We start from the raw sequence: 19853 nt of genomic DNA, 5'->3' as shown, positions 1-19853 counted from the left end.
ATTTCACTAGCTATAACCAGAAGTACTTTCTGTCCCAGTCTTAAATTATGTAATGTATATAAGAAAACAGGTGCTGCTTTGAGTTAATTACTATTTGTCCTGAATTGGGAACCAATGAGCAGTTGCTTCTTTGGGGAGCTAGTTGTTTTCTCCTTTTTAATTCATATGTATAGATCATTTATAGTTTAGGAGTTATATCAAGTTGGGGGATCACTTTCACTTTTATACTATATTGCTATACTTTGGATACTTGTGGTTCATGACCACGGTCATTGTGTATTCTGTCAGAAGACTTTGAGCCCAGTATTATACTCTGTTTTTTTTTTTTTAACTACATTTAAACACTTCTTTCCATTGTCATTGTATTTTGATTTTCTATAAAAGAATTTAGTAATATTTCCTTTTTTAATAAATGAATATAGTTCTTTTCCATCATAACTATATTTTGGTCTTCTCTTAGTTTATGACTGGTATATACAATGAAATGGTTTGAAATTGTACTTTTTTCTGTCAAGATGCCATTGTACTGAATGATTAATGCCCTCAAAGGATGTTTAATGGGGACAGGGACTAACTCTCTCTTGCTCTTATCTTTTTCCCATGTCTAACACAAAATAAACAGTATGACTGTGCTCAGTATGTTGTGGCATTACCAACAGTTGGGTTAGGTTGAGGTCCCAAGAGTTTTAAGCCTAGTTTGTGCTTTTAGTGACTGATCACCACCTCTTTCTAGCCTTTGGAGAAGAGAATAAGAAAGTGGACCAGAACATACTGATTTGGGGGAGAAACGCAGACTGAGGAAGATTCTGTTTGAGATAAAGGAATGGGGAATATGGCATGGAAGTGAAGTGAGCTATTGAGTATTTTTCTGTTTCCTGTAAGTTACATGTTTTGTTATCTGGTCTGGTGAGTTTAATCCATCTTAACTTTAATAGATTACTTATAATCTCAACTTCAGTATATGAAATTATAAATTTATTTTACTAAAATCTTTGCTTTCCTCCTTTTTCCTTCTTAGGACATTTGCTACAAGATCCTATTGCACCCACCAACTCCACCTGCCAACACTATGTCTGCAAAAGTTGTAAAGGCAAGAAAATGATGATGAAGCCTTCATGTAGCTGGTGCAAAGACTATGAGCAGTTTGAGGAAAACAAGCAGTTAAGCATCCTAGTGAACTGCTACAAAAAACTCTGTGAATATATAACACAGACTACATTGGCACGGGATATAATAGAAGCAGTCGACTGTTCTTCTGATATTTTGGCTTTGCTTAATGATGGATCATTGTTTTGTGAGGAGACGGAAAAACCCTCAGATTCATCCTTTACTTTGTGTTTGACACATTCCCCTTTACCTTCGACCTCAGAACCCACAACTGATCCTCAAGCTAGTTTATCTCCAGTATCTGAAAGCACCCTCAGCATTGCTATTGGCAGTTCTGTTATCAATGGTTTGCCTACTTATAATGGGCTTTCAATAGATAGATTTGGTATAAATATTCCTTCACCTGAACATTCAAATACAATTGATGTATGTAACACTGTTGACATAAAAACTGAGGATCTGTCTGACAGTTTGCCACCTGTCTGTGACACGGTAGCCACTGACTTATGCTCCACAGGCATTGATATTTGCAGTTTCAGTGAAGATATAAAACCTGGTGACTCTTTGTTACTGAGTGTTGAGGAAGTACTCCGCAGCTTAGAAACTGTTTCAAACACAGAAGTCTGTTGCCCTAATTTGCAGCCCAACTTGGAAGCCACTGTATCCAATGGACCTTTTCTGCAGCTTTCTTCCCAGTCTCTTAGCCATAATGTTTTTATGTCCACCAGTCCTGCACTTCATGGGTTATCATGTACAGCAGCAACTCCGAAGGTAGCAAAATTGAATAGAAAACGATCCAGATCAGAAAGCGACAGTGAGAAAGTTCAGCCACTTCCAATTTCTACCATTATCCGAGGCCCAACATTGGGGGCATCTGCTCCTGTGACAGTGAAACGGGAGAGCAAAATTTCTCTTCAACCTATAGCAACTGTTCCCAATGGAGGCACAACACCCAAAATCAGCAAAACTGTACTTTTATCTGCTAAAAGCATGAAAAAGAGTCATGAACATGGATCCAAGAAATCTCACTCTAAAACCAAGCCAGGTATTCTTAAAAAAGACAAAACAGTAAAGGAAAAGATTCCTAGTCATCATTTTATGCCAGGAAGTCCTACCAAGACTGTGTATAAAAAACCCCAGGAAAAGAAAGGGTGTAAATGTGGGCGTGCTACTCAAAATCCAAGTGTTCTTACATGCCGCGGCCAACGCTGCCCTTGCTACTCTAACCGCAAAGCCTGCTTAGATTGTATATGTCGTGGCTGCCAAAACTCCTATATGGCCAATGGGGAGAAGAAGCTGGAGGCATTTGCTGTGCCAGAAAAGGCCTTGGAGCAGACCAGGCTCACTTTGGGCATTAACGTGACTAGCATTGCTGTGCGCAATGCTAGTACCAGCACCAGTGTAATTAATGTCACAGGGTCCCCAGTAACAACGTTTTTAGCTGCCAGTACACATGATGATAAAAGTTTGGATGAAGCTATAGACATGAGATTCGACTGTTAAATCAGTGGGTCTTTAAACCTACCTCTGGTAGGGAAATAGCTACAGTTTTACGGCAGCTATGGTTTTGTTGGTTTAACTTGCCGGAGCTCCTGCATATAGATCACTTGTATCAAGTGTTTTCATTGCTAAGTTATATGTGTTAGTGTCGGGGAAATAGTTTGCAGATAATGGAGGAGTAACCCTACAACTATATGTCCTTAGTTCTTACAGAACCTCATAGTTTGAGAACAAATGCTGATGCAACTGATTTATACAAAACGAACTTTGGCAAGGAAAATAACATTAACCTCACTGTTTATGGTCATGCTTTGTGCATAATCAAAGTTTATGATTAAATGTAAGGAAGTGGTATCTAGTCAGTCCATAAAGATTGTGCTCATATTTTGTGAAAAAGTAACCATTAGTTTGTTCAGGAGACTCAGTGCTACCTTCAGATGCCATTGATGTTTCTCCTGTTGAAAAGCTGATGTGTCCAGCTCAACCTTTGTGCTGACATAATACCATTTCTAATCATGAAAATTGGCTACTGGTGTATGTAGCAGTTCTTAAATCAGCAGTATTATGAAAGAAAAATTGCCCCTCATTAGAATGTTGAAGAAATCTGTCTTTTAAAAGTGAACAAACTGAAATTCTGTCAGACTGCAGATGTTTTTAGCTGTTTATGCCACAAAACTCTTCTGAGTTGATCCCCATTTTTAGTTAAGTCTGACTCATTTCTAGGGAAAAAAATCCTTCACTTTGAGCAATGTTCTAATAAGATAAATGAAGTGGAGAAGAACAGTTCTATTCTGAAGGTAATTGAATTTAGACTATGGTATGTGACAGAAATTTTTAAAAAATTATTTAAATGTTTTATTTAGAAATTGGGATTTATTTAAAATAATTTTAGAATAATGCTCCAAAAGTTACTCAGATTTATGCATTATACCTATTGCCATTGGCCACTTCAAAGTGATTTTCGTTTCCTCTGTTTGCCAAAGACTTTATTTTGAATATGCTTTTTACTTTCTTTCCTTTTTTTTTTTTTTTTAGGGTGCTATTCATTGTGGAGACTTCTTTATAGAGGCCTAATAAAAATGCCTTTTTATGAAGCCTGTGCGTTTAGTTGGGTTTGAAGCTAGGAGGATATTCTTTAGAATACTCTTTTGCATGTAAAGCACAAACTATGTTTCAGTTTAAATGCACTTCTTCCCTGTAATTTTTATGGGGGAGATAAGTGAGTCACAACATTCTGTTGAAGGGAAATCTAGTCAGTTGCTTGAAAGAGCACAGCCCAAATAAAACAAGGACTGACTAGGTTGTAAAGAAATGACCTTATGATTTAAAAGAAGAGTTACTGCTTTGACAGTGCTTATTTAAAGAAAAATACTGCTGGAAAATTTTCAGTTTCTACTACGTTCACCATCTCTCCTGAGATCTGACATATGTTGAAGTTATGTTTTGATTTGGCACACAGCATGTTCAATGATGGTTACTCACCTAGTACAAGACATGGAGAAGAAACCTTTGGACACAGAGCAGATGACACCTTCTGTTTTGTAGTGTATCCTGGTGTCATTTTCTGTGAATGTGGTCAGGTAGAGTTGTTTTTGTTGTTGTTGTTGGGTTTTTTTTTTTTTTTTGTCTCTTTTGGTGGGTGGGGGTGGGCTAAAGCCATAGGAAGAAAAATGTGATGTATGTGTCCAGTATGTACTATTTTGTTTTTGTTTTGCGAGAAGAGTTGAACTATTTTTGATAACAAGAGTAAATGGTGGAAAATGCTTCTTAGTTGTCTTGTCTTTATTTGCTTTCCAAGTTTCGGAATTTTATTTAATTCCTCTAAGTGTTAGCAGTGTCTTATGAAACATGTATTTGCCTAAAGTTTGTAACAATTTTGTGTTGGACGCAGATGCCCTGCTATATAAACTTGTAAATCTGTTCTTTATTCACTAATGATCACTGCAAAAATGACTAGAAATGAGATTGTACACATGGATGATTAGGATAAATTTTGCAAATCTCCCAAATTTTCCTAATATTATGATTTTAAAATTCCTTGAGTACTTTATTGATTCCCAAGTTTGATAATCTTAGTTTTGTGTTTTTTGATGCATGGGAGGTTGGCAATATAGATAAAGTGAAAATCATTAGTATGTGAGGGCCTTGATTGTTATGTAATATTGCCAATGATGAATTCAGGTTTTTTTTAGCACAAGTTTCTCTTTTTTATGCTGGTATTCTCACTGCCACACTTTTGGAAACCTGTATTACACCTTAAATCTATCAATAAATGTTAGTTTTGTAATTCTATGTTGTAGAATACTGAGGAGTTTGGGATAGCACGCTCTGAATGGCCTGTATTATATGCATTTGGGGAAGAGTATTAATTACAGTGCCTTGATTTTTGCGTTGTTTTTCTTTATACCGTGAGTTATTTTAGGAATGCTGACCAATGGCTAACAAGGGATGATTGAGAAATTATTACTGAAGTAACTGGATTTACTTCAACAGGATTTAAAACCACCAAAACAATAACAGCATTTAATATGACTCATCTTCACTTGTTCTTTTGAGTCCTTGTAATTACCATAAATGATCCAATGATCTTTCACCTTAGGTGACAGAAGTTTTAAAGCTGACAGTTTTAGAGCTAATCTTTTTGATTAGTTTCCATAGGTCTACATCTCTAAGCAGAGATGTAATACAGTTCTAGGATAAAGAATTCCTTCACTGTGTTCTTAGTTTTCTTAAAATAACTCGTTGGTGACCTCGCTGAAGAAAAGTAAAAGTTTAACAACCGATGAAAAGTAAAATTTCTTTTCCCGTATCATAGGCAACAAATACAAAATGCTTTAGAAAATACTAAGTTCAAAGTATAGAATGGGAATCTAATGTGTGGATGGTACTTTAATTTTTCTCCCGTATTTTTAAAAAATTAAGTTTTAGGTATCCAAATAACAATTACACATTCTTTTAAAAGAATATACTATATATAAGGCTTAAAGTCTCCTTTGATCCCTGTGAACTTCTCACTTCCAAACCCAAATTCCTATCCCCAGAGGAAATCACTTTTCATTATGAGGTGTTATCCTTCCAGATCTTTCTTAAAGTGAATTTTTTTTTAAAATTTTATTTATTTATAGCTGTGTTGGGTCTTCGTTTCTGCGCGAGGGCCTTCTCTAGTTGTGGCAAGTGGGGGCCATTCTTCATCACGGTGCGCGGGCCTCTCACTATCGCGGCCTCTCCCGTTGCGGAGCACAGGCTCCAGACACACAGGCTCAGTAATTGTGGCTCACGGGCCCAGCCGCTCCGCGGCATGTGGGATCCTCCCAAACCAGGGCTCGAACCTGTGTCCCCTGCATTGGCAGGCAGACTCTCAACCACTGCGCCACCAGGGAAGCCCCCAGATCTTTCTTTATAACGTTTTCCCAGGGGTTCAAAGAGTTATTCTCTTTGAAACTCAAGTTTGTTTCTAATGCTACTCTTTCAAACATAAAAATGAATTGCAAGTGTGATTAAAACCAAAAGTGTGTAGTGATTATCTTAGTTCATATTTGACAACTTTATTTAGTTTTGCAAAAAGGGAAAAACAAAAACAAAAGTTAAATCATGCAGGCTTCTCCACCCAAACACACCATAACATTTCCAAAAGTTGAGCAAATGACTTCTCTCATTTGATCAATCTAGAGTTTTATAAACACTTTGAACAGTACACAATGACATAGATAAGATGCAGGGAAAATATACAGAATTTCATTAGTTTGATTACCTTGGCAATGTTATGCTATGAAACTCATTTTTCATTGACTAGCATTAAGATCATACCCTCAATTTAACTTTTATCAAGAGTCTTGGATATTGTAATAACTTGAAATTTCCAGTTGGGCAGTAATGATTATATTCTGCATGATCTTTACCAGAAAGTCAAATATATACTATCATCTTAGTTCCTCAGAATTCACATTTCTTACATTCAATACTAAGAAGGGAGTACAGTGAAACACATTCTTACGTCTGAAAATGTGATACTTTGGGTAACCTAAATTAAAAGCACTATCTTAAGTGGAATGATATTGTTAGCTGTACTTTTATAATAACTGTAGACTTTTGAAACCAGTTATTGACCAAAGTGAAAGAGGACTTCAGTAAGTAGAAACAAGGTCAAGTACAGCTATGTAGTAAAAAAACCAAAATCAAATGTATATTGGAAAACTGAATTTTTGCTGAGTCTTAGAAATAGTTTAGATCATTATGGCTAATAAAACCTTTAAACCATATCTGGCTTCTAACAAAATTTACCTTTTTAGCATTTTTATCTGAAAATGTAAAGTTGCTTTTGTTCCCTGGTAAAGGTTGGATGGGATAGACGGTAAATTTCACGTACCACATAAACACTTTTAATCCTAATAATTTAACAGTGTGTTTAGATTATTTTTTGTAGTGTTTCCAAAAAATTTAGTCACTTTTAAGCTTTTATTTATTCTTTGTGAACTGTTAGAAACTAACTTTTAATACTTTCTGTAATAGTTAAATGGAAGGTCAGTTCTGATCATGAAGGTAAAATAACAGGAAACTGGGAGGATACTGACAGGAAGGATTGCTAACTCTATTAATAACTATACTAGTTGATGGTGCATTTCCTAAATTCTCCTTTTCTCCACTTTTTGCCTACCACAGCCCAAGGTTTGATTGTTTCAAAGTCTGGCCATCACACCAGCAAGGGAACCAATGTGGGGTGCAAAGGAAGCTACTCTGACATTTAGGACTTGAGGTTAAAACAAAAAATCCAGGAGAAAACTTGATGACTTTGACAGAAGTGGATATTAAAAAGTTTCTTGGGGGTTTCTTTTATAGTGTCAAATTTCCATCCTTTTTAATAGTTTATTTTCAATTTTATCTTCAACAGTATTGCGGGGCTTGGCTGCATTGTGGCTTGCTGAAAAATGTATTCTGTGTTGACCACATCTACCACTATAGTAAACATGAAGTTGCTTTCCTTTATGGGTGGCATCACTGTTTTCTTCCATTTTTGTGATAAATACTGAAGTGGATGCAATATTTGAAATAGTTTCTTTTCAACATGAAGTTAAGGAATAATGTTTAGATTGAGGCCTTTACTGTTGGCCTAGTCTAATATTTAGTGATGAATATGTCTAGTAAGAATTTTCATATATAATTATTTAAGTCTTCAAGTAGGTCTTCTGATATGAAGTATAGATGGGACATCAACTAATTTTTAGATTAATCACTCAATAATTCTCTACAAATGTTAGATGAGTTAAAAGGAAACTTCCCCCCCCCCCCAAGTGTGAGTCATATTCTGTACGTGTCTTCAGTTAACAAGTTTTTCTTCAGATTTTATATAAGATCCACAGTCAGGATGGGGAGGGATTATTTAGAGCTTGCCAGCAAGGTTGGAAGGCCCAGTGGTTACAATACCTGAGGATGTAAAGTGACTAGCAGTTTGGCAGGTCATTGTGAAATTAGATTAAGTTCAAGATCTTTGAACTCCAGTACACATACAATTAAAAGAAGTCTCTGAGATGTTTTGGCAGTGCTTTTATTACCAGGGCTAATTCAGTTCTGGAGGCCCTGACTGCTTTTTCAAGTTCCAGAATTTTTTGACTCAAGTTTTCTGCAAGTGAAGGCTTCTTCTGGGCTCCATAGGAGCCCTGATGGGCCTCAGGGATGCTGGACAACAGAGGCAACTCCTGCTTTTGTGCAGAGAACTGTGCTTGGCACTGTCCCCAAGAGATCCTTGGTACATTCAGGGGTGAAGAGTGCTGATTCACAGACGTTGGAAGGTGATGTATATCTTACTTGCTTCTGAGGAAAAGCTCTGTAAGAGGTTTGAGGCAAATTGGAGGAGTCTCCCAAACTGGGTATGTGTATCCAGAGCTATTGCTCAAAAACGTTAAAAAAATTCCTAGTGCTGCAGATAACGCACTTGCAGAAATCAAAGCCTTTAAAAAGCAATATGCAAACTACAGCATCTCTTCACAAGAAAAAAACATTTAAAATACATATCTCCCTTTCATGTAGACATTGGCAGCTATTCTTCATCCACCGACTGAAGCTTTCCACATTTCTCTGAAAGGCTTGAGGTCACTATTTTATTGCCTTTGTTTCCAATTTCAGAGGGAGAGGCAGGTTCCTCTGTTTCATAATCTTCAAAGGAGCTGAAAGAACAGCAAAAGTGAGTTACTGATTTTTTTAAAAGAAAGTTTTAATGTTTGGGTAGAAGTCAGTATAGCAAACTAGAGACAAGACCAGCTAGCAGAAATACCCTGAGTTGCTAAATGGTAGCTGTGAACAACTGAGCCACCCTGGAGGGGACAGTGCTCTGGAACAGAAAACACATTCTTCTCCCTTCCCTGTTACTTATGTTGAAAACGGGCTGAATCAAGCCTTCCCTAGAGGCTTTGATGGGAATGAGAGCATTATGGATGAAGCTAGGTTAGGGAGGGTATGAGGTCTGGAAAGTATGAATTTTACATGAATGCTTTCATTGAAGTGGCTTCCATGCGGAGTGGGGAACTTTCTCTCAAACAGTTTTATAGCTTCCATGGCTTCCAAGAAGTACGTTGAAGATGTATATCTGTGTGTACATAGAGCAGATTAAAGTCCACTCATGGGTTTCCCTCCATTCTTTGCAGAACTCCACAGCATATTCCCTCTTTAGAGGTTACTTGTATTTCCTGAGTTCCATATCCTCCAGGCCACCCCTCCTGGCTATTCCAGGTAGGGATGACAAAATATTTTATCTCAGAATGATGGCTGCTTCATCTGTGCAGAAATTTCTGGATATATAGTCCTTTTATTAAAAAAGGTTCCAAGACTGCCTGGTGATGAAAAATATGCTGAGGCAGGAATACCTAGTAGGTGGCACCTATTCATAGAGAGTAGAGAATATTACATTTTTATTAAAAAGCTTATCTGATGTTTGGAAAACGTTGCCCTGAGTACCATTTATGATCCTGTCAGAAATTACTTAACTGTCATTTTGCAAAAATATTCCATACTTAATTTCTGTTTCTACTCCTCCCCCATCTCCTTGAGGCCTCAATAGTTATATGCCAGTTATGGTGTATGTTGAATAAGGAGGCAATAAGGAGAGTAAGTTTGCTTTAATGCAACTGAAGCAGGGTTGATGGTAGAGGCTTCATTTCTGGGCGGAAAAACTCTCAAAGAAAAGTTAATTCTAGAAATGCAGTGTCAGACACTGGCTGCTTATTTCCTGTCAGAATGGAAGGCATTTTCTTCCTTTTGGTAACCTAACTTGCTGTCTGTGAGCTCTCAATGCAGATCTGGGAATGAATTAAAGAGTGAAGTCTGAACTGAGACTCATTCACAGTAACTATTTGAGCTCCTGTTGCTAAGCATGAGCCAAATGCTAGGGATACAATGGTGAAAGAGACCGACCAGCCCCTTCCTCACAAAGCTTGTAGCCTAATGGAGGTCATCTGGAATAGTGGCTAAGTGGTTTAGCCTTAGAGCATGGACTTTGGAAGTTGAGTTCTAATCTCAGGTCACTTAATATGACTTTGGGCATGTAACTTAACCCCCCTGCATCAGCCTCCTCGACTAATAGCAGTTCCTACCCCTTATAAGGGTTGAAAAGAGATTAGGTGAGAGGGCCTACACATCATAAACTCTTGGAAAATATCACATATTATTCTCGTGATGGAGAAGTGCTGGGGCTTACTGAAGCAGGATGGTGACACCTCATCCTATACTGGGGGGCAGGGTCACAATTTTTTTTTGTAATTTGTGAATAAAAAATCTTTTACAAAAGAGTATGTATTTTTCCCCCACTGTAGCCTCATACAGAAATGGGATTTCCAGCAATGGATTTGATCCAATCTAGTACCTAAAAGTATTCCAATGCTTTGTGGGTTGGATGTAGTAGAATGTCACCTGCATTTCTTTTGTACTTTCAAGGCACCAAGAGCAGTAATATACACAGAGACTTTGGAGGAATCTTAAGTTGGAGGGAGCTCATTCAGAACCTCTTGTCAGTGCCCTGGTGAGTCCTTTTACCCTAACTCAGTAGTTCTCAGCTGGCGGTGCTTCCCCCCACTCCGGGGGGCTTTTGGCAGTGTCTGGAGCCATATTTGATTGTCCCAACTGGGTAGGTCCTATTGGCATCTAGTGGGTAGAGTCCAGGTGTGTTGCTAAACATCTTACAGTGTGACAGAAAGTGCCTCACAACAGAATTACCCAGCTTAAAATATCAGTGCTGTTGTTGAGAAACCCTGCTCTAACTCTTGCCCCATTACGGTTAGTGCATCCCAGCATTCTGGACTAAGCTCTTCTCATTTTGTACTTCCCTGAGCAATCAGTCTTTCTATGGCTTTATCCACCACTTGTTCACCTGTGGTTTCTAAATGTACATGTCTAGCCTCAGCCTCTTTCTAAGTTGGAGACTGCCACATATCCAGCTGTCTATTATGTGGCTCTTCCCATATGGCAGCGTGTACAAACCTGGACTCGTCCTTCCCATACCCCTGGTTCTCCCTATTTTAGCAAATAGCACCATAATCTACCTACTCAAAGCCATAAACCTTGTTATTCCAAGCTCCTCTTCCTGCCTTTCCCCTTCCCTCTTCAAATCCAGCCACTCTCTCCTACCACTTTCAATACCACATGGATGCAGTCCTGCTTCTTCCTCTCCATTGCCGCTGATTTAGTTCAGGATGCTATACTTTCTTGCTTGGATTATTGCAATAGTTTTCTAACACTTGGTCTTCTTGCCTTCGCTTCTATCACATACCCTTTGCTTTTGCCATACCAGACTGTTTACAGTGTCAGAATAGGTCTTGGGACCTAATGCCACGGTACAATACCTGTTTTTCAGTGGCCTGCAGTGCCCTTCCCCCTTTGGTTAACTTGTGCTCATCTTTTAATCTGAGATGTCATTTAAAAGGTTCTTGATTCCCAGTGCCTGAGCTTCCACCATCTCTTATTTAGATGTCTGTAATGGCCTCCTTATTTGTCTTCCTGCCTCTATTGCCCCTCTACCAATGTAGCAGAGTAATCTTCAAAAAACGCAAGTGGGGTTACACTACTACCTTGTTTAACTTTTTTCAGTTTCTCCCCTAGGCCCTGCATGATATGGCCCCTGCTAATCTTTCCAGCCACATTTCCCTCTGTTGCTCACTATACTCCAGCTACACTGGCCTTTTAAAATGTCCTCAACACAGTTTCCTGCCTCAGAGCCATTGCTTATATTTTTCCCTCTGCCTAGAACATTTTTGCTCCCTGCTTTTTGCATAACTTTCCTTCTCAAATTTTAGGTTCTCATCACCTCCCTAGGAGATTCTTCTTCCCTCAGCATCCTAAGTTGCAAGCCTCTCTCCATTATCGGTTTACCCTGTTTATTTCTTTCATAACTGTATAATTAAATAAATGTCATCCCTCCTCAACTGTAAAGTGTCCATTTTATAACTCACTAATTTTCTTGGGCTATATAGTCTAGTGCCTGGTGCTAGGTGCTTAAAATGTATTGTTGAATGAAAAATGATGTCCTAATGCTTTTGTAAAACTGTGTGTTGAGTTGTTGGGGAAGGCTGGAGTCAGTAAAATGGTGAGGGTGCAGAAGTCACCTTGAAGTCACTAAAGTCAGAACTGCAAGAGCCTTAATCTTTATCCTGCTCTCCAGGAATTCCTGAGGGAGAGAGAATGTTTACTGATTCCTTCTAAATGACCAATTCCCAGGTTTACTCGTAGGTCACTGGGATTCCTCTGGGCTCAAATGAAATTATTTTATGAGGTATTCTCTGTTAATTGGCCATTTTTAAATGAGTAGAGTGGTCAGAGCTTTAAAGCAGAACTCATAGAGTTCACAAACAGTTCACTAAGAAACCCTAGATATCAAATTGAGAACAAATTCTTTAACGTAGTAGTAACATAGTAGCAACTACTAGTAACTTCATAGTTAGCATAAGGGAAAATGATGGTTCATATACTTTTGCAATTTGCAAAATATCAAATATCATATTTTTGCTAGCAATATGATAGCCTTTAGAAACCTGTTTCCCTAAGTAAGTTTCCCCTTTCAGATGAGCAATTTCTGGGCAAAAGTATTAGGACTAGTTCTGCAGATTCCTGGGATGGAAGTATAATAGCTGGAATGAGCAGAAATAATGACTGGCACATATGTGGTCTGACAAAGAATTTGTATGCAGTTTCAGGGTGTTGTCTGGGAGTTGTGGTTTGATTCCACTTCTGGGATTCTGACTACAGGGGCAAAGGGATAGAGTATTTGATTCAGGGCTTATCTGAGGAAATCTAAGATATATGCTGGCTATATGTATAAAATAAACTGTTAAATAGTTCTCTGAATTGGAGTCTATAACACTTTAGAAATAGGAGTGGATGAATTTTACCTTTATACTTTTAAGAACAGATAACCTAAGTCGTTTATATAAAATGGATTACCTGAAATATCAATACTTTAGAAGTTAGATATTTGGTTCAGAGAATTTCCTTATTGACCCATTCAGTAACTATTATAGAAAATCTTTTGCTTCAACTTTTGTTAAAATTTCTTAATATGTACCACCTCCTTTCCTGCCTCAGAAAGTTGATCCTACTTCATTTTTTTCTTTATTTTTGGTTGCGTCAGGTCTTAGTTGCGGCACGTGGGGTCTTCGTGCGGGATCTTTCATTGAGGTGTGGGCTCTTCGTTGTGGCACCCGGGTTTCCTCTCTCTAGTTGTGGCATGTGGGCTCCAGGGCGTGTGGGCTCTCTTGTTGAGGCACGCGAGCTCAGTAGTTGTGGCGCGTGGGATTAGTTGCCCCGCAGCATGTGGGATCTTAGTTCCCGACCAGGGATCAAACCCGCGTCCCCTGCATTGGAAAGCGGATTCTTTACCACTGGACCACCAGGGAAGTCCTGATACTACGTTTTTGATGGCTGAGGATCTCTTGCAGTTCTAGGGTCATGAGTCATCAGTTATTAATTCTTATTTATTTTGGATGTAGATAGTATAAAAATTTTAGAATAAATTTTAGATTATAAAATAATGACTCAGAACTATTGGACTTGTAAGATTATAACTCATGCCCCAATGTATACACACACGTACCCCACCCGCTACGATCCCTGCTCTTCTGCTAAATTCTCCCACCTCACTCAGGACAGCCGGGCTCCATACAGCCCCTCACCCCAGACTTGACTCTCAATAGCATACATTCCTGGAGGACTGCTCCAGTGGGTTTCTGACGGGCCTTCTTTGCCTACAGTGTCTTATTTTCCAGTGCTGAATGAAGTAAATGTAGATCTCATACAAGGTGTAAGTCAGTACATGTTTATATTTAGTATAAAGGAGAAATCCACCTTTAAAAACATTCAGTAGAAAACAGTTCTTAAATTATCTAAATGTCCCGATGATAGGGAAAATGGATGTGTTATTGCTTGAGAGAATACTCTGAAGCATTAAAAGTCATGTTTTTGAATACACTAGTAACATTAAGCATCAAAAAGAAATATACCAAGGTATAAATAATGGTTACCTCTGGATGACTGAACCGAGGATGATTTTAATCTCTTTATATTTTGCAATTTTTCTGCAGTAAGCTTATCTTTCTCTACTAATCAGATAATGACTCTCAGAATGAAAAAGAAAATTGTGTTTAAGTTAATCAAATGTAAAGCTGTTGGTGAAACACCAGAATATCCGGTAAGAAAGTATTTTTGAGATAATGTAAAAGACTCTTAACTAAAAATCTGAAGTAATCAAGTATTTGTCAGATTGGCAGAGAATCTTGTTTCTAATTATTACAGGCTGCGTTTTCTTAAGATAGCAACATAGAGGACCCTTTAGCCTGCTTTTCACAGTTTCTGTGGAGTTTTAAACTTTATTGCAGAAACCATAAGAATGTTAACTATAAGTGTGGTGTCATAACCTGTTGTCTTCATATAGGTGACACATAGTCATGGTCATTTAGTTGACTAGGTATATGTAACTGGTACCCTGGCTTCCCCTATGACCGTTCATTACTTTGATGCTAGATGGGATACTTCACAATGTTTGCAAACTCATACTTATGGAGACCATTTACCCTCTTTCACCTCACTAAAATATGGAGTCATTACCAGATTACTTATTATTTTTTAATTACTAGGTTGCTTATTGAAGGCATTACCTAAGTACGAGCCTTGAATCAGGAGGTACAGGCACTTGGCCCAGAGGTGACCTATGATGTTAGATGGTAAAGTAGATAGAGAATTTCAAGTTGATTTTGGAGGGTCAAGTTGTTTGGGCTCCTGCGTTATCCTTGTAGTGAGGGTGGCTGCCAGGTTACTGCTGCCTTCTGTGCCACTCAGTAAACATTTGCTGAGGATCTCCTACATCCCTAACAGTTTGCCAGGTGCTGGTATTACAAGATGAATAAAACAAGGTGCTCTGCCCTGAAGGAGCCCATGTTCCAGTGGAAACACAAATAGGTCCATTTTTCCCAGGATTTATATGCCAGACACTGTTAGATACGTTATATACATTATCTTTAATTCTCAGTACAGTCCTGTTGTTCATGCAACAGATATTTACTGTTGCCAACTGTGTGCCATGTTCTGTGCCCTGGGAATGAAGGGAACAAGGTAGACAGTGGAATGCTAATGTAATACCTGACTAAATTATAATTCAGAGAGGTTATGTAATGTGGCCAAGATCACAGAAGTGGTAGTAATAATAGCCATCGTTTATTGATTACATAGGCACTATGCCTAAGGGCATAATACATTATGTACATTGTCTTATTTAATCCAGAAACAGCTTGGTGTGGCAGGTGGTATCCTCATTGTATAGGGGATGCTGAGGCTTGCTCTAGTGATTGATAGAGCAAGGCTTTGAAGTTAACTAAATTTGTCTAAATCCAAATTCTGTGCAACTAAATTTGTCTAAATCCAAATTCTGTGCTTTTAACCATGATGTTATATTGTATCTCTTCTCCTTCAGGGAGAAGTAATAGCTATTATTTGTCAGGTATCTACGATGTGCCAGGTGTTTATATGTATTATCTTTGATTCTCACAACCACCTTGGAAGGTGGTTGCTGGTATCTTCTGAAACTTAGCCTCAGGAGTCAGATAACCTGCCCAGCTGGTGAGTGGGAGGTAGAACCAGATCTGTCTGGCTCCTAAGCTTATGCTCTTTCCATGGCACTACCATGCTTCCTCCCTTTCTAATATTTGATTCTGGTAATTGCTGTTTGGCAAACTCACCCTAATTTATTTGTAATTCCTCTTGAGATGAAGCCCTAGGTGATGTAGCCTTGGAATTCTGGGTCTGGCTTTGCTTTTGAACCATGTCAGTCAGTTACTAACAACTATAATAAAGAGGCCTTTCTTTTCCTTTGTTGACATTCTAGTGCTCACCCTACAGGCCATGGCTGTTGTAAGGCTTCTCCTCTCCCCTTGAGATCTCATCACCCACATGTGCTCTGTGTAGGCCTTATCTTATCTCCCACAACATGAGAAGATGGGTGTCCAGCAGAAGCCTCTCATATGCACTGGTCAAATTTCACTACAGCTGGTCTCCGCATCTCCTCTCGTGACCCCTCACCTGTATTTCTGTCTGTATCCCTTTGCTTCCCCTCTCTGCCCTCCACACACACTGGCACCTTCTTTGAGCACTACCACAACTCGAGAAAAACTTTTGCTTGAGCCAGTTACCTATTCTCTTTAGTTGCCATCTATTTTCTCTCCTTTTTAGACTAATAAACTTCTAAGTGTTTAGACCTGCTATCTCTATTTTCTCCTTCCTCTAAATCAGGTTACAAAACAATATGTAGTATAAAGTTCCATTTCTGTAAAACAAATTACTTATCTATTTGCAAAGAAATGTCTAGAAGGATATACTCCCAAATGATAAGTCAGGCTATCTCTGGGTGGTAGATTTTAGGTGAAGATTTTTATCTTCATTTCTAACTGTTCTGCAGTGAATACATATCAGCTATGTAAACAGATAAAGGAGAAAAATAACTTCTTCCTGTTTATTAAAGTAGTACATGTTCATTATACAAACATTATAAATTATAGAACAGTATAAAAAACCAAAGTACTTGCAATCCCACAGCCCAGAGTTAACCACTGTTAATATTTTGGAGGCTTATCATTTAGCATGTTTATATAGATACATATTTTTAATATTGAGATTATATCACAAGTTTGTAACCCTGATTTCTCCATGTTACATTTTTGTGCAACACATAATTTAAATGTCTGCAAAATATGACACATAGATACCATGACTTACTTAACTATTCTATTATCGTGCATTTGTGTTGCTTTGAATTTTTTAATTTTATAATTACCTGTGACCAATGCCAACTGTTTGGATAGAACAGTTCTATCTAAATTTCTGATTATTTACAATTGATACCCAGAATTAGAATCGGGAGTCAAAGGGTATGAATTCAGGCTTTTACAGCATATTGTCAAATTAATTTCCAGGGAGGTTGGGCCAATTTGCTTCTACCAGCAATATGTTACTACAATGTGCTGCTTCTATGAGAGAGCAGTTAAGACACTTTATTTTAATTGTACCTGCCTGTTTTTCCCTGCTAAGGCAGGGATCCTGTCTGTGTTCACCAATATCCAGTAGTGCTTAGTATACAGCAGGAATGCAAACATGTACTGAATTCATACCATCTCTTAAAAAATTCCTGCCAATTTAATAAGCTAAACTTTTTTGGGTGCTTGCTTTTTACAAATGTTTTATTTAAGTTTAATTTACATATCATAGAATTCACTGATCTTAAGTGTTCAATGTGTTTTAGTAATTGTGCAGTCATCACCACAATTCAATTGTAGAATACTTTCATCTCTCCATCTGCCTTTCCTCTCCCTGTGCTTGTTTGCATTCACTTTGTACTCTCAATCCTGGAACTAGGCAACCACTGATCTGTTTTCTGGCTCTATAATTTTGCCTTTTCTAGAAATTTCATATAAATGGAATCATATAATATGTAGTCTTTAGTGTCCGGCTTCTTTCATGTAGAATGGTATTTTTTAGATTCATCCGTGTTGTTGCACGTATTAGTAGTTCTTTCCTTTTATTTATTGAGGTATATTTGACATAGAATAAATTGCTCATATTTAAAGTGTATAATTAATAAGTTTTGACTTTTGTATATACCTGTAAAACCAACACCTCAAGATCATGTAAATCTCCACCCCCCCCCCCACGAAAGTTTCCTCATGCCCCTTTAGAATCACTTTTGCCCTCCCCAGCTAACCACTGATTTGGTTTCTGTCATTCTAGAATTTTTTAGAAAATTTTTAAAAATTGTGATATTTTCTTTTTTATTGAAATATAGTTGATTTGCAATACTGTGTATTTCAGGTGTACAGCAAAGTGATTCAGTTATACATATATATTCTTTTTCAGATTCTTGTCCACTATAGGTCACCAGAAGATACTGAATGGAGCTCCCTATGCCATACAGTAAATCCTTGTTGGTCATCTACCCTACATACGGTAGTGTGTATCTGCTTATCCCAAACCCCCCAATCCATCCTCCCTGCCCCTTTCCCCTTTGGCAAGCCTGCCTTTTTTTTTTTTTTTTAATTTTGGCTGTGCTGTGTGGCATGTGGGATCTTAGTTCCCCAATCAGGGATTGAACCTGTGTCCCCTGCGTTGGGAGCACGGAGTCTTAACCACTGGACTGCCAGGGAAGTCCCTAGGATGCATTTTCTAGAATTTTACATAAATGGAATCAGACAAGATTGGAATATACTCTTTTTGTCTAGCTTCTTTCACTTGGCTTGAGATTCATCAATGTTGTGTTTGTCAATGGTTCATTCCTTTTTTTTTTTTTATTGCTGAAGAGCACTCCATTACATGGATATACTATATTTTGTTTCTCAATTCACCAGTTTAGTGGATATTTGGATTATTTTCAGTTTTGGGCTACTAAGAATAATGCTGCTGTAAACATTCATGTACAAGTCTTGGGTAAACATTTCTCTTGGGTAGATTCCTAGGAGTGGAACTGCTGATTCATATGATAAATGTATGTTTAACTTTTTAAGAAATTGCCAAACATTTCTAAAGAGGCTACATAATTTTACATCCACATCAGTCCAATATATGAGGGTTCCAGCTTCTTCACATCATTGCCAACTGGTGATTTTAGATGTTCTAGTGGCTGTGTAGTGTATCTCATTGTGGTTTCAATTTACATTTTCCTAATGTCTAATGATGTAAAGCATCTTTTCATATATCTATCTGCTGTTTGTACCTCTAATTTAGTTAAATATTCAAATTTTTGTTCACTTGAAAAATTAGGTTGTCGTTTTATTATTGAGCTGTAAGTTCTTTATATATTCTGGGAAGAATCCTTTATCAGGATGTTTTAGAAATGTTTTCCCCCAGTGTGTCTTTTTCATTTTCTTAATGGTGTTTTTGAAGAGCAATAGTTTTTAATTTTGAAGGAAGTCCAATTTATCAATATTTTTATTGCTCTTGCCTAACCCAAGGTCACAAAGATTTTTCTATGTTTTATTCTAGAAGCTTTAGGGTTTCAGCTCATAAATTTACTGAGATAATAATTAATTAATATTTATTAATAATTATAATAATAATTATTATTTTGGCACTTCATGCGGCTTGCAGGATCTCAGTTCCCCCACCAGGGATTGAACTCAGGCCATGGCAGTGAAAGTGCCAAATCCTAACCACTAGACCACCAGGGAACTCGAGATAATTATCTTTGTATATGGTGTGAGATGTGGATTGAGGTTCTTGTTTTTGCATATGGACATCCAATTATTTCAGCATCATTTCTGAAAAGACCACCCTTTCTCCTTTGGTTGAAAATTAATTGGCTGTATATATGAGGGTCTATTTCTAGAGTGTTTCATTGATTGTGTATACTTAGCAATTCTACAATGCCGTGATGGTTGTTTGCTTTGTAGTAAGTTTTGAAATCAGGTAGCCTAAGTCCTTCAACTTTGTTCTTTTAAAAAAGTGTTCGGCTATTCTAGGTATTTTGCATTTCTATATAAATTTTAGGATCAGTTTGCCAATTTCTATAACAAAAGCCTGCAGGGATTTTGATAGGGAGTGGGTTAAATCTGTAGATCAATTTGGGGAGAACTGACATTTTAACAATACTGAGCTTTCTAATTCTATTTATTTGGGTCTTTAATTTCTCTCAGCACTGTTTTGCAGTTTTCAGCGTGCAAGTATTATAGTTCTTTTGTTATATTTATTGTATTTTTTCTTTTTGACGCTGTTGTGAATAGAATTCTTTATTT

At 37.7% G+C, this 19853-nt stretch overlaps 2 protein-coding genes across 5 annotated transcripts in view; one reads left to right on the top strand and one right to left on the bottom strand.

Annotated features, from left to right (window-relative positions):
• The window catches only part of MSL2 (MSL complex subunit 2), a 36837-nt gene extending 32465 nt beyond the window's left edge, over positions 1-4372 (top strand). The window contains exon 2 of the mRNA XM_027091568.1: positions 1019-4372. Within this exon, the coding sequence (XP_026947369.1) occupies positions 1019-2610 (1592 nt within the window). The 3' untranslated portion in view covers positions 2611-4372. The remainder of the gene's footprint in view (positions 1-1018) is intronic.
• A 1758-nt stretch (positions 4373-6130) lies between these two features.
• The window catches only part of PPP2R3A (protein phosphatase 2 regulatory subunit B''alpha), a 229270-nt gene continuing 215547 nt past the window's right edge, over positions 6131-19853 (bottom strand). For all 4 annotated transcript variants that reach the window (XM_027091681.1, XM_027091683.1, XM_027091682.1 and 1 more), the window contains one exon: positions 6131-8768. In XM_027091681.1, the coding sequence (XP_026947482.1) occupies positions 8642-8768 (127 nt within the window). In that variant the 3' untranslated portion in view covers positions 6131-8641. The remainder of the gene's footprint in view (positions 8769-19853) is intronic.

This window comes from Aethalodelphis obliquidens, unplaced genomic scaffold, assembly GCF_003676395.1.
Source record: "Aethalodelphis obliquidens isolate GAN/ISIS:26980383/991018 unplaced genomic scaffold, ASM367639v1 scaffold72, whole genome shotgun sequence".
NCBI lineage: Eukaryota > Metazoa > Chordata > Mammalia > Artiodactyla > Delphinidae > Aethalodelphis > Aethalodelphis obliquidens.
This window is presented reverse-complemented; position numbering and strand designations above follow the sequence as displayed.